The sequence below is a fragment of the Orbicella faveolata genome, unplaced genomic scaffold (genome assembly GCF_042242905.1).
Source record: "Orbicella faveolata isolate gen_17 unplaced genomic scaffold, um_ofav_v1 contig_15, whole genome shotgun sequence".
Lineage (NCBI taxonomy): Eukaryota > Metazoa > Cnidaria > Anthozoa > Scleractinia > Merulinidae > Orbicella > Orbicella faveolata.
Window position 1 is genome coordinate 1,691,629 of NW_028301542.1, and position 13,372 is coordinate 1,705,000.

Sequence of the window (13,372 nt, forward strand, 5' to 3'; positions counted from 1 at the left end):
AAAGAAGTAGCATACTGAGAAATGAGTGTAGGTAATCAGGGCAGAAATGGAAGAAAACCAGATTAACGACTAAATAGTCCCAAACATGCCTTTATTTACACCTTCACTACGGTCAGTGTAGTTGATACGAAGTTTATTATTAGCTTACAGTGTTCAATCTTCAATGGTTTATGCTATGTAATTTTACTACATTTATATTTTATATTTGAGACAAAAAGTCGCACAGTAAAATGGAAACACTCCACACAGTAGCGGGAACAGTGACATGCAAATGATTAAAACAAACTTGACAGGTTCGAGACAGGGATTTCACTGACTATTGGTCAAAATCGAAATTAAAATGTCAACCTTGAGCTAGTGAGTAAAGAATGGGCCTAACACAGCATAATTGTATCAACATCACCTGTCAATGATCACACCCAAGTAACTCAAAAACTTGTCCTCTGGCACAGACGTTAAAACCTGAATGTAGAAACAGTTTACCTGACATTTAGACTTTCATTTAAAAGATCACTGCAAAAGAGCACAGGTTTGGACTAACCCAAGGCAAAAATAAGGTACTGAACAATCAAGGATATACTTCATGAACATCTTATACACATAATAATTGACTGTATCAGATAGCCAGCTTGCTTTCTGAGCTTGTAAAAAAATTGGTTTTAATTGGTTTTGCAAAACAAGTTTAGCAAGCATGTTCAGAGCACTTGTGCAACCGGCAAAAAGACAAACAGAAATAAAAATATTGATTCAGATACAATATTGTTCTGACATGTGAAAGGTTGATTACGTTGAGTACCCAAGAGACATGTTAGCCAGTTGTAATCACTGTGTGATCCATGTCATACAACGACCATCACACAAATGTCTGAGCCAGAATCTATAAACCCTCAATCAAAACTTTTCCCACTTTTTACCGGTCAGTGTTTTACCCTGAACAAATGTCTCTATATCCTGAAAGACTCAAAAAATCAAACTCCCTGTCATTAAATTGATTATAAGAAAAAAACGAAAAAAACTTTGAAATTCCCTTATTGAAATTTCCAACAAAATTAGAATTCCTGTTGTTTTTAGACTTTTCCCCAATTTGTTATATTTTCTAGCTATTCCTTAACACTGAGTGCAAAAAACCCTGAAATAATGAACTTCTTCCACAAAAATTTCATGAACTAGAATTTCGAATGAAAGAAAAAAAAAAGTAATTCCTTGGTAAAGACAGACTAATGCCTTCGAGTGGACCACTCGTTGTCAGTGAAAGACAGAAGCTCGTTGACAACAAGAGCCACGTTGTTGTTGTGCTTCTTCAGCAGCTCCTCATTGAGCTTGCGATCACAAAAGCCCATCTCCATCAAGCATTCTTGACAGGTGGTAGGAGAGCGGCCAGGAGGCCAAGCTACTGGGTGCACTTCAGGAGCATCCTGTGGAAAGAGGGGTGAAAATACTATTAATTTAACAGGTACCCACAAATGAAGCTTTTAGGCTAACAACACGAGTTGTAACACAAATATAATCAAATGCTTATACATTATTTTGCAGCATTTTAGCAACAATTTAATTTCGTGATATTTGAATGGTTCACTCAATTTTTGCAAATTTGGAGAATTTGTTTCACATTCCCTTTATTGGTCTTTAATATATAAGCCACGTTTTTTGCAACATAAAATTTTTGCATTTGAATTTCCATCACAGAGTAGCACGTTCCTAAAATTGTGTGACATAAAATAGTGTGACCAAATAGCACATGAATAGCATGACCATAGTGGAATAGTGTGACAAAGTAGAATCTCAGAATAGTGCAGTATACTAGCCCTAAAAAAGCATGTCCAAGAAGCTCTTAAATTAGTGTTTAGCTCCAAGAAACAGTGAGACCTAATAGCTAAGTGGTGTAACCAGCTAGCCCTTATAAAGTGATAAAGTGCAACATTCAAGCTCCATAACCCATACTGTTTGCTTAGATTCAAGCAGCTGACAGACATTCCAAACTTTGGTGCTCATCAAAGCAATTGGGCTTACCCTTATGGGTGTGTCATCTGCTCCAGGTGACGGGTTCACTGAAATCTCACATCCTTGCTCAGGATTGTACATGGCTGTGGTTTGTGACTTGCAGTTGGATCCTCCGTTGAGCAAATTCTCCACAGTGGTCATCACAGCTCTACCTGCACTAGCAGCAGCATCTATTGCAGTGGACAATACATCAGACACAACATTGGCTGCAAAATCACTGCTGCTGCTGTTATGTCGGGCACGTTGGACAACAAGGACTTCACTTGCAGGAACGGTTGTCGGAACTGTGACTACAAGTGTTGAAGGCTCTGGCTGCAGTGCAACAGGGACTGGCTCATCGAGGCCAGATAATGGTTGGGTTGCAATAGGTTGTGAGCTCACTTCTGGTACAGCTGGCTCATTGTGGTTTCTGTTGTGATCATCGTCGTCATCACTACCATCATCATCATCATCATCATCATGACTGTCATCATGCAATGGTTCTGGAGCAGGCAGGGGTTCAACGGTAATTGGCAGATAAGGTTCAGCGGGGATCATCTCTGTAGGCGAGGCTTCCATTTTTATGGGGGTCTCCAGCACTGGTTGCGGAATCAGTGGCTCAGAGAGCAGTGGGATTGTCTCATTAGCCAAATCAAAGATATTATTTTCTTCCTCTGCAGTAACCCTTGATGTCATCTCTAATGTTGTTTCAATGCTGCTGACACTCCTTTGTTCAATGAAAGAGGCACTACCAGAACTCTTGATCTCGGTTTGAAGGGTAACCTGATTGCTGTCACTGAATAAGAAAGGCCCTTGTTGACTCTCTGTCAGTTGCTTGTACTCTGTAATGCTGACAGTTACAGGAGATGGGTCTGCAGTCAGGGGGGCATCTGGATCAAAGCAGGGAGGGACTGGTACCACCATAAACTCATCTGACATACCGCTGGAGATGCTTTCAACATCACTTACAGCATCTGTGAATTTTAAAAAACATACATTAATAATAAAGCCCTAAGTTGGTGTATTCATTAACAGATTAACAAGGGCTCAATAGGGTGTCACAAGCTTCTAAGGTTTCCTCAGAAACGTTACATGCCAACTAGAGAGTATGTCTCATCTATAGCCATTTACCATTTTGTTAGTTGTCGCGATCTGATGACACCACTGTCAGTACTTTCATTATTGAGCTCAAAATTGGACAGCATGCTCTGTGATGTAACTATTTTTACATGGTTGTCACATTCTGCTACAGATTACTGAACCTGTCTTAAAACACTACATGACCCCTAAAGTTAGCTCATTAAAGCCAGCTACACCCAGCTTTTTGCATTTGAATAATAATTAGTAGCACACAAGCAGGTTTACATGTACATATGAAGAAGCTAGTCATAAAAGGGGATAAGTGACGATTTTGGTTGCTTTTCTTTTTTCTTGCTCCAAATTAGCTGAATTTTTGCATGTGGTCTTCAATGTAATAGAAAAACGTGTTCCTGTATTTTTGCCGCTGGTTTTTGCTTCGCTTTATAAAGACGCCGCTAGGAAAACCGAGTGGTTTTTTGCATACGCAATATCCTGAAAACGAAGCAAGGTTTAGCGCAAAAACTACGGGACATTGCTAAACATACCTAAACAAAACTCTATGCGAAATTTGGAGCGTTTTCGACAAAGTTCACTTTTGATTAAAATACCTAACGCCCTTTTCCCGCCGAGGCTGCAAATAAACGAAGCCGGGCCTTTGTTATGATAAACAGAGCCGATCCTTTGTTATAATAACCAAGCCAAGCCTTTGTTATAAGTCGAAGTCTCGCCTCGGTTTATCATAACAAAGGATCGGCCCGCCGCGACCGCAGGGACTTTGATCTCACTTAGAAAGCAGCAAAATGTCAATTTCACGCAACGTATAAGCTCAAAAATGTTGATTTTAGGTCAATAAGGTTTAAATGTTGATTTCACGTTAACGCGTGACGGCAAGGATGTTGGTTTCACTTAGAAACCAGCAAAATGTCAATTTTACGCAGCGCATAAGCTCAATGATGTTGATTTCAGGTCTAAGTAGGTTGAAATGTTGATTTCACGTTAACGCGTGACGGCAAGGAGGTTGATTTCTCTTAGAAACCAGCAAAATGTCAATTCCACGCAACGTATAAGCTCAAAAATGTTGATTTCAGGTCAAAAAAGGTTGAAATGTTGATTTCACGTTAACGCGTGACGGCAAGGAGGTTGATTTCTCTTAGAAACCAGCAAAATGTCAATTCCACGCAACGTACAAGCTCAAAAATGTTGATTTCAGGTCAAAAAAGGTTTAAATGTTGATTTCACATTAACGCGTGACGGCAAGGATGTTGGTTTCACTTAGAAACCAGCAAAATGTCAATTTTACGCAGCGCATAAGCTCAATGATGTTGATTTCAGGTCTAAATAGGTTAAAATGTTGATTTCACGTTAACGCGTGACGGCAAGGATGTTGGTTTCACTTAGAAACCAGCAAAATGTCAATTTCACGCAGCGCATAAGCTCAATGATGTTGATTTCAGGTCTAAATAGGTTAAAATGTTGATTTCACGTTAACGCGTGACGGCAAGGATGTTGGTTTCACTTAGAAAACAGCAAAATGGTAGGAGCCCATGATGGGCTCCTGAAAATGGTAATTTCACGCAACGTATAAGCTCAAAAATGCTGATTTCAGGTCAAAAAAAGGTGTAAATAAAAATAAAATGAAACAAATAAACATTTCAATAAACACTTTTTCAAATACGGCAACGTCTTCAATGGCTAAAAAATCACGAGATAAAACATAGTTTTCGACAAACGCGATCGTAGCTTTATGTCACGCACCGCCATAACTTCCAAGTTCAAAATGCGCTGGTACCTCTTATGCCTGATGAGGACAACAACTTTGGCGGCTGTTTAGTTTTGGATTTAAGAATTTGATGACTCCACGTGAAAACGCTCTATAAATAGGGCTGACAGATTAACAGATTAACCCTTCTGCGTAACGTACGGGTCTCCATACATCTGCATGTCCCCTGATCCCAGAAGCTCAAAACACTACAAATCATGCCGATTTGAAATAAAATCAACGCAAACTGGATCACAGATCTGTTACAATCGATCGCCACTTGCTGGCCATTATTATGTTTAAATCTAGTTACCAGTTCGAGAAACGTCCGCAGAACGTAATCGCAATGCATGCCGGGAAGGGTCTTTACACCTCGTGCGCGGGAAGACATGGCGGTCGATACAAGACAAATTTTATAAGTCTAAAACCAGTTCTCGCTTTCCAAACTTTGACGCTAGCAACGCTTGGCAAATGGGCCACAACTCGCCAGAGGGTATTTTTCTTGTGCAAGAACTGCTCTTGGACTTTGCTACCTGGCTCGATCTGACTTCGAACGCCGATAACACGATTACGGTATATCAGCTGCCTTCGAAGTTTCAGAACACATTTTGATTCTTTAAAACGTGCTGATGACTTACGGGTTTATCGAGGCTTTATGATGCCTCTCAACCACCAGGTAGGCACACAAGGTACTTTAAAACAATGCTTAAGATATTAGTTGACAGAGCTCTAATACGGCACATCTCTTTTTTGTTTGATGGCATTTCGTTTGACGCTCGATCGATTCACGTGTTGTGTTCACGTCACAATAACCGGTGTAAACAATCCGTTCCCAGATTTCCGCTCTATATGCTGTGGGATTTGGTTTTGACTTCATACACTATAAACAGTCTGCCTGTTTGCTGTTCAACAAATAAACTCCTAAAGACATGGCTAGGAAAAGCCAAGTTTTTTGCCTACGTTTTAACTCGAAAACAAAGCAAAAACCAGCGACAAAAATACAGAACCACATTTTTCTATTACATTGAAGACCACATGCAAAAATTCAGCTAATTTGGAGCAAGAAAAAAGAAAAGCAACCAAAATCGTCACTTATCCCCTTTTATGACTAGCTTCTTCATATGTCTGGGCCTGAACACAAGCTTCCACTTAAGTCCTAGCCAGCTCATTGTTCCAACTGCATTGCTTGTGCCTTGTGCCAACTGCAAGCCCTTCGTTGCCCCCCCCCCCCCCCCCCCGACCAAATCCCTCCTTTGGAAATCCAATATCTCCCCTTGGGGTTGATATGGATATATTTTCTGGAACCTCATATTATCATAATAATAATAATAATACAATAATAACAAGTAAGCATATTAAATAGTATTATCAATCAGTACCTTCTGTGGCACACTCCACAAGCTCTTCTATCTGAGCTCTTTCACTTATCTCCGAATCAAGGACACACCCTGCAGCATCCCACTCCAGCTCCGCAGGCTGAGCAGCCTGACTTGCCATCAGCACTGACTGTAACGGCATCCTGATCTTCTCAAACTCTGCTGTATCTTCAGAGCTGAGGTACGCATCCGATCCTGAAGCCTCGTCTGGTTCCTCAGCCACCAACCCCTGGGGAACTATGTCTTCCACAAGTTTCCTGACAGGGGAGGTGGTGTGTTCAGGGAATGCACTGTTGACTAGGGTGGTATTGTCATGGCTGAGATATTGTGCTGGTCCTTGTAAAAGAAGAAGAAAAAGAAACATCACCCATAAGATCTTGTGTTTGATCTTGGTGGATAGCACACTGTATTAAGGGTAGCATTAATTTTTCTGGGCAATATTCTATCGTGACCAAGCAGGGCCTTATTTCAATCTTGCTTTTCATCAATCTTTTTGAGTTGCATGTAACTCCTTACAAACAGTTCAAAGCTCTGTGCACTGACAACCATAATCATAAGCAACAGTGCACATTTTGCAGGAGAAATTAAGGATAAAAAAAAAGTTACATTTTGTGACAGTATTCTCATTGGGGTAAGTGACCGAACACTGAGCAAAGATGGAATCAACCAAGTAAATGTTTACTTTCCTTCTTAACATAAAAAAAAAATGGGATTATTACTAATGACAGGAACAATTAAATACTTATTTTCCTGAAGCAGCATTTAATATATTCAATAGTCAATCTGGCCCCAGTTGTTCGAAGGCTGGATAACGCTATCCACCGGATAAATCACTTTCCAGTGGATAAGTGTAACCACACTATCCACTGGGTAGCAATGTATCCAGTGGATAGCGTTATCCAGTCTTCGAACAACTGGGACCTGATGGATTTTAAGACTCTACCTGTCTCTGTGGACGTGTTCTGCATCAATGGAACTTCATGTTCCACATTCTCTCCATCAACCACAATCTGGCACCAGAACAAAGGACCAAATGGAATACTGTGGTGACATAGCTGCCATTTACTACAACAGAACAAATATTTCTGATAAATTTCAATCATCAAATAATGAAATGTTTCAGGGGGTTGTTGGGTTTCCCCAGTTTGCAAGAAAGTAACGAAAAGACAGTGAAGATGGATTGTGCAGGTGTTAAGTTGGACAGGAAGATTCTAGAAAGAAATAAAATGGATCACAATGCAGCTGGTAGGAAAGCCAAGGTAAAGGTAAAGTCTGCACATGAGTCAAGTGGCCCATCAGGCCAGATTTGGTTTCTGTACAATGAGGCAACTAGAGGTATTACTACTTCCCCCTGGATGGGATGCTTGTCCTTTGCAGGGTTACCCCCAGCATTAAATTCACCGGTACCCATATGTACACCTGGGTGGAGAGGTGTACTTGTTAGAGAACAATCTATAACAAGTTGGAAGATCCCAAAGAATAGAAATGGAGGAAACAAAGTCTCACTAACAGGTGAAAGAGTTAAAGGTATACAAAGCAGCTCTCCACTGACAGAGGTCACAAAACCCTGCTAAAACTCAAGCGCTCAAAGGTTCTCAAGTTATATTCATGTGTGAACAACGTACAATATCATATGGAAAGGTGAAAAATTTGCCCAAATTAGAACTGACAATAGCATGTGTTACCTTGATTGTGATGACACATGTAACATAACATACCTTTCATAGTGGCCAGGGGTAGCTGGTGCAATGAAGGGTACTGCAAGTTCACCTTGCTCATCTGGTTTGAGCAGTGGCACCTCCATTTTGTTCTCTCCTGAAGCCACTAAGATATTACCCTCTACACACTGCAACTGAAGTGAGAAAAACAAAAGATTTTGTAAAACATTCTGGAATAGTCTTTTAAGACTGCAAGAAGTTAATGCCATTTTCAAGCAACAGGTTGTTCCAGAAAATATCCATAACCCTCCATTGGAAGTTTTTTAGTTGGAACCCCCAGCCCCCCCCCCCCCCCCCCCCTAGAAATTCCAGTTTAACTTCATACTTTCCTATTAAATGTTAGGCTTTTGAAACCCTCCTCCCCCTTGGAATCTCTGTTGACCTTCCCTAGGGTGGGTATGGATATTTTCTGGAACTGCACAATTTAAATTTTTGCAGAACACATGTTGTTCAGGTACTACATGCAAAATGATTGAGTTTGTAAAAACTGAAGTCAAGTACATGTATTCCTGTGGCATAATGATTATTTGGCATTAATTTTAAACATGAATGCTGGGACTCAAAGATTTCAGGAGATGGCATTCATTTTGTTATAAAACCACACACACACACACACAAATATATATATATATATATATATATATATATATATATATATATATATATATATATATAAAATATTTACCACTGTCTTTGCATTCCATTTGCGTCCTTTGTTTTTGACCACCCAGCGCTTCAAAAACTGAAAATTAAACAAATTTACCAAAAGTAGTTTGATTAATAGATTAAAGCAAATTTTAAGTCCCTCATTCTCCCATAGTTTTTTTCTCCAACATTATCAATCCATTCTAAATACTAAACTCTCTAATAAGACATTCTCTACCAAGCCTTTTATGTTTTGGTTAAGTCTAGAGGAGTTTCTCTGCACTCCCTCACCTTCTCTCCTCCCTTCAACACTGTTCCATCAGGAATGCTAGCATCTGCTACAAACTCAGCATTCAGACAATTTTGCAACCTCTCAAGGGTGGTCGCAGAATCCCTCTCTTGGCGCCTGTTTATTAGAAATAAACGTGTTATATTTAACACATTCAATAACCCTGAATACATGTATGTTCAACAACTGCAAATTAACTTGCAACAGTAAGTGTCCTGACAAGTCTATGCGGTCCACTGAGCTGTACAACCTTGGTCAGCCACAAGTCTCCCACAGCCAAGGACCAGAAGTGGAACTCGTGGTCAGGCTGGCCAGTACATTCTACCCTGCACTTGCTTGGTGAGCAAGTAGAAAGGTTTTTGGGGGTTAAATTTGAGACAATTCAACCAACAGATTGAAGTACAAACTAAATATTAACCAAGGGTGAGGTCGTTACAGAAAAATCTCAAACCGAGACCTTACCCTATTGCTTGGTCAGTAAGGCAAGGCCAAGGTTTGAGATTTCCCACAAATACCAAATGTTCCAGGTTAACAATTTTCTTTATATATCATATAGCTTTTTGCTTTGTATTTTTGCAGTCCATAATCAAACTGTGGGCACTATGGGAGAATAATGCCCTAGAATTAGCCAATCAGAGTGCACACTATATTGACCTTAAACACAAGCCACAAAATCAAATCAGTAACAAATCAAATCATTGTCAGTAGTTTTAATTGTAATCTTTATTATTAAGTGTTCAGGCTAATGAGAAACATTTTTCAGGCTGGTGAAAATGACTTTCAGGCTTGCTCAAAACTGATTTTCACCGCACCCCGGTGTCTGAAAGGTTACAGGTCTAACTCCAATTGAGCAAACACAATTTTTTTTTCTTTTCCTACTAAGTAATTACTTTTTGACTTTAGAGCATAAAATTAATGAAGAAGCTCTCTTCATTTCATTTGCTAAATATGTTACATATTTCAAAAACTAATTAAAAGACAAGTTACATTGAAGGTATTTTAATTCCTGAAAGTCCAAAATACTTACAGTTGTCTCAGTTCCATCCTGGTCTTCCTTCTCATCTCTCTCTTTTCCTTTTCTTCTTTCTTGGCTGCCTTTGCTAACTTCTTTTCCTTCTTCTTTTCCTTTTTGTCTTCTTTCTCTCTTTTTTTCTCTTCTTTCCTGTCATTCTTGTTCTCTTCTTTTAGCGCCATTCTGTACACAAACTTCTTCAACATTGGCACCATCTCTCCATTCTTTCGCCCAATTCCAGGCACATGGTGTCGCAGTTTAGCAAAGAAGTGACTGGGATCATGAATTCCTTCCTTTCCCTCACAATCCTCACAGAGATCATAATCTGTGCAGAAACTGCAGATAAATGAGAAAACCATAAATCCACTGACCAGTTACACAAAGATCCAACTCTGTAGCCACTTATGTATTATGACAAGTCTCTACTCTTCAAGTTATCCCCCTGTCAGGTCCTGCTTCCTTAGCTGTCTCATGTGATATGAGAAGAAGTGAAGAGGTTGGGGTTGTTTTTCTTTTGGTCAAATCTCTTTAGCTAACTTACAATAAAATGTGTATTCCTTACCAGCATTTGTATCGAATTCCAGCAATAGCGTGGCTACACCCAGCACAGACTATACCTTTATGAACAACTGAGAACAACAGAAACAATCCAATTAGAATATGTTGCAAAAAATTACGAATGAGATGCGAAACTCGCCATATCTGGGAGAGTTGACATGGGTCTGTGGAATTTGGAACCACAAAGTTCAGCACGAGGCACAGACTACCTTTAGAATTGGCTGATTTTCCAGGCATTTGTACAGGTGAAGAGCTTGCTGATGAATCACTCAAATGGAGTCCTTGAAGATTCTTCATTGTTTCTTGCACTATGCGAGGCAGAGTCTGTGAATCAATAGCAAAACAAAAACCATTTGACACGAAACATGTAGAAACTTGATGTCCAGTTAAGTCTACCTTGAGCAGTTTATGCACATTAGGAAGCTTTCCTATAACTAATGAGAAACACTTTTGAATAAATGGCTATCCAGTTTATAAGTGTTAACAAAACAAACAACACCATCTGCTGGATGGTGATTTATCCAATGGATAGCAATATACACCTTTTGCAAAAACCAGGCCAGGTACTTTGACAAGAGACCACTAAACAGACTGCGTGACTGTTTGATGCAGGTTTATATTAATTACACAGGCGGGCTTGACTTTATTTAATTTCATAGGTGTCTATACACTGTACCTCTTGCACCACACGATGGACTGTTTCTACTACTGTAGCATGATTGACATTGCCAACGTTAGATGTTTCACCACTGGCACTGTCAGAACTGTTTAGAGGGAGTGGATTGCCATTCAAGCTTCCTACTTCTCCTGGTTCTGTTGGGCCTTCTTCCGTGGGGGCAACAGTTTGATTAGGAGAGGAAAGCAGTGGCTCATTCTCTATGTTCAACACAGCGGCCACCACATTGCCTGATGGCAAAATACAAACAATAAAGGGTACAAATGTTAACAACTTCTTTTGATAAACAATAAGTAACACAATATTAGTCAACCTCAACCTTCTTGAGGTTTGTGAGGAATTTTTTGGCATACCCAGATTATTAATTTTGCTGCATGACAGGTTTAGACTTGAGGGCCAAGTTATAGGTCAAAGCATATTCAAACTAATTGTTATTTAAAATTTCAGTTTTATAGCATTTTCAGTGAGGTTTTTTGTTTGTATTCTCAGTTCTCCAGTTTTGATGCCAATTGTAACATGTAACCTAAACCTCTGTAAAACAAGAAAATAGCAAATGAACAACTCTAAATTCTGCTTTACATAGTGTTCATTACTATTTAAGAAGTCTGGCCTGGGCTACTTAGACAAAAATATTAAAAGAAAACAATTATTAAAAAGTTCCTAGTCGTCACCTTGCTGGCTAACAAAAACATACGAATCTTCCTCCAATCCAGGGAGTTCCTGTACATCACCTGGCTCCTTGACCTGCGACACTTCCAGAGAATGTAGCTTGTCATTCACAAGCTTCTCATTGATGGCTTGCAGCTCAACAGCAAGACTCTCAGCCAGCTGGTGATAACAACCTTTGCCCTTACGTCCTTTGGGAACCTTTCTGGGTTTCGCTGGTGGCGGAGGTCTCTGGGGTGCAGGCTTAGGGGGTGGCTGCATCAGTTCAACCAAAGGGATGTATTGCTCCCTTGGCAGAGACTCATCAGGGATCTTCTCGGAGGGAGGTTGCCCTGTTGGTAAGGGATTCTGCATTTGCAATCCTGCCATGCTCTCATCGGCGGCCTCAGCTCCCTCACCACTACCTCGTGCTTCATTCTTTTTTGGAGGCAATTTGCCGCTATCTGTGGTCTTGCGTGGGTCATCATTAAAACCAGAACATATTGGAACATCTTCAGAAGTTGAAGCTGCTACAATCTCACTTTCCATTGGTTTGGTGTCATCCATTTTAGCTGTTTTAATGCCACTGTTTGGTTCAGATTGAGGAGGGGGATTAAACAAAAATTTTCGTTTTGGGGCTTGAGGCTATAAAGAGAGAAAAGGTGGTAAAGTCTATTCAATATTATATAAGTCTAGTTCGTTACTTAATTGATCTCTACCACTTTCTGCTACCTTCATGTGTAACACTGTTTGTATAAGGCTGTATGCACACTCAAGGTGGTTCTATCTTGCAAGTCTCTTGAAGAAACCATCAAGCACAACCAGTTAGAAAAACGCTTTAACTAAGTAATTTCTATGGTACAAATGTCTAATTTTGATCTCACATTGAACAAAAAGAAATTGACCTTAAGTGAGTAGTCTTTTTATTCTCCCACCTAGATATTATAAAAGAAATGTGTATATTTCACTGAATGAGGTGAAACTGTGTATATTGATTTTGATAATTACTCAAACTACAAGTATACTTACAACAGGGGTGGTGTCTGTCACACTTTCTTCCAGTAAATCCTTGAAACTTTCAATTTTTGCTGCAGAGGTTTGATCAGAGGGAGTATCGACAACCAGTCTTAACAGGCCTGTTTTCTGAGTGACCTGTATGCAAAAGAAGAGGATGTTCTTCAGCAAAACCTGACTAGAGCCCAAGTTAAGCAAGCTAAATTTTATGTTAATTTAATTTTAATTTTTATGATAATAAAGTAATTAAGAAATACATCATGCATGAATCCTCTTTATCATGTTTGCCACCCACGAAGACAACAAAAAATCTCAGATTTTTCCCTGACTTTTTGCTAACCAAGAACATAGACTCCAAATTAATGAACAAAATTCAATCAATGATAAGCTACCAATTTACTTGGACCGTAAGAGACATGTCCTTGCTATAAAGCAAAACTACATGTTCATCTGAAACCCGACACGACAATTTATGCTGTCCACAACCACAGTAATGTTATAAAGAGTACAACTTGTGAACACAAATAAAATCCAATCAACAGTGCAGACAATGAAAAGTTATGAACACTCATTACGCCACTGCTACAATGTTTTTAAAGCTTACCTTCAAAGCTTCTTCT

At 39.5% G+C, this 13,372-nt stretch overlaps 1 protein-coding gene across 1 annotated transcript in view; it reads right to left on the reverse strand.

The window, feature by feature from the left end:
- Positions 1 to 74: 74 nt before the first annotated feature.
- LOC110069087 (uncharacterized) overlaps positions 75 to 13,372 on the reverse strand; it is a 15,004-nt gene continuing 1,706 nt past the window's right edge. The window contains exons 4-17 of the mRNA XM_089287837.1: positions 13,357 to 13,372; positions 12,768 to 12,890; positions 11,765 to 12,383; positions 11,094 to 11,323; positions 10,627 to 10,741; positions 10,422 to 10,488; positions 9,875 to 10,195; positions 8,850 to 8,964; positions 8,599 to 8,655; positions 7,914 to 8,047; positions 7,139 to 7,260; positions 6,199 to 6,531; positions 2,011 to 2,954; positions 75 to 1,415 (exon numbers count right to left, since the gene is read on the reverse strand). The exon at positions 13,357 to 13,372 is cut by the window's right edge and continues 7 nt beyond it. Coding sequence (XP_089143963.1) covers positions 1,218 to 1,415; positions 2,011 to 2,954; positions 6,199 to 6,531; positions 7,139 to 7,260; positions 7,914 to 8,047; positions 8,599 to 8,655; positions 8,850 to 8,964; positions 9,875 to 10,195; positions 10,422 to 10,488; positions 10,627 to 10,741; positions 11,094 to 11,323; positions 11,765 to 12,383; positions 12,768 to 12,890; positions 13,357 to 13,372 — 3,394 coding nt within the window. The 3' untranslated portion in view covers positions 75 to 1,217. The remainder of the gene's footprint in view (positions 1,416 to 2,010; positions 2,955 to 6,198; positions 6,532 to 7,138; positions 7,261 to 7,913; positions 8,048 to 8,598; positions 8,656 to 8,849; positions 8,965 to 9,874; positions 10,196 to 10,421; positions 10,489 to 10,626; positions 10,742 to 11,093; positions 11,324 to 11,764; positions 12,384 to 12,767; positions 12,891 to 13,356) is intronic.